The 1,378-nt window shown below is 36.1% G+C and overlaps 1 protein-coding gene across 1 annotated transcript in view; it reads left to right on the top strand.

The window, feature by feature from the left end:
• Nucleotides 1-1,378, top strand: part of Bub1 (BUB1 mitotic checkpoint serine/threonine kinase) — a 62,295-nt gene that overhangs the window by 5,839 nt on the left and 55,078 nt on the right. Inside the window, exon 5 of the mRNA XM_008849218.3 lies at nucleotides 1,280-1,323. Within this exon, the coding sequence (XP_008847440.1) occupies nucleotides 1,280-1,323 (44 nt within the window). The remainder of the gene's footprint in view (nucleotides 1-1,279; nucleotides 1,324-1,378) is intronic.

The following is a 1,378-nucleotide window of genomic DNA, read 5'->3' as shown; positions in this document are numbered from 1 at the left end:
GAACTCACAAAGATCAGCCTGCCTCTGCCTCCCAAGTGCTGGGATTAAAGGCGTGCGCCACCACGCCCAGCCAGTAGTTGGGCTTTTAAAAGACTTTATTATGAAAATTTTCAAATGCACATTAAAAGAAAACCCAGTATAATAAACATCCATTTATGTGTTACCTCTTTTTAACAATTACTAGTATTTGATCTTTTTCTGTGCTGATGAGTTTTTTGTTTGTTTATCTTGTTGGGGTGCCTGTTTGGGGTCAGAGAACAGTTTTCAGGATTTAATTCTTTCTTTCTACCATGTGGATCCTGGGAATCAAACTCAGGTCATCAGGCTTGGCAGCAAGCATCCTTACCTGCTGAGCCATTTGCCAGCCCTGTGTTGATGGGTTTTAAATCAGACTCAAGATAGCAAAATATTTTATTCCAAATACTAATGTAAAAATCTTCAAAATCTCTTATAGTGTTATTCTGTAATCACTTAATTAAATTGACAATAATTTCTTTTTCTTTTTTTTACTATTTTTTTATTTTATGTGTATGAGTGTATTGCCTGCATGTAGGTAAGTGCACCCATGTCATGCAATGCCTGCAGAGGTCAGAAGAGGCTGTCGGATCCCCTGGGACTGGAGTTACAGAGAGTTGTTAGCTGCCATGTGGGTGCTGGGATTCGAACCCAGGTCTTCTGCAAGAACAGCCAGTGTTCTTAACTGCAGAGCCATCTCTCCAGCCCCCACAGTAATTCCATCTTTTCCCGTCATGCAAAATGATTTCATTACCATTGGTTTGTTTGAAGTAAGAGTCAAGCAAGCGTTAGTGCTTACTTGTATATTGCCTCTATATAATATACACTCTTGCTTTTATTACCCCAAAAGTGAGAGTTGCACTTTATTTGGAAGGTAGAGTTGGTATGTAAAAGTGCTATGAAATGTCATGTTTGTGAAGTTCTCACAGAGCAGAAGCTATATAATTTAGATTCTAAAATACACGAAGTAGGAAATCAAATATCCTTGAGTTATAACATTTACAGACTTGATACATGGAGAAAGAAGGAACATGGGGTTAGGTGAATTTGAGAAATTCTGATATAAACTGGGCAAAAGTAGGACTTTTTGTACTAGAAATAATCCCAGGATTTTATTTCTTAAGTTTAAAGCAACTTTGGAATTCAGTTTTTTTCTTTCAGTGTCTGCCTTTATTGGTTTAACCTATCGTAATTTTCATGTCAATACGGTATATATTAAATTATAAGTGTATAATCTATTGATGTCTCTTCTACTATCATTTAGGTTATTTCAGACACGTCTTTCCGAAACTCATTTGTCAGCTCAAGGTAAAAATGATACTTTCTAAAATATCTAGATTGTTGACAATCTGCTTTAAAAAAA

Source organism: Nannospalax galili, unplaced genomic scaffold (genome assembly GCF_000622305.1).
Source record: "Nannospalax galili isolate Female #2095 unplaced genomic scaffold, S.galili_v1.0 scaffold3085, whole genome shotgun sequence".
Classification (NCBI taxonomy): domain Eukaryota; kingdom Metazoa; phylum Chordata; class Mammalia; order Rodentia; family Spalacidae; genus Nannospalax; species Nannospalax galili.
This window is presented reverse-complemented; position numbering and strand designations above follow the sequence as displayed.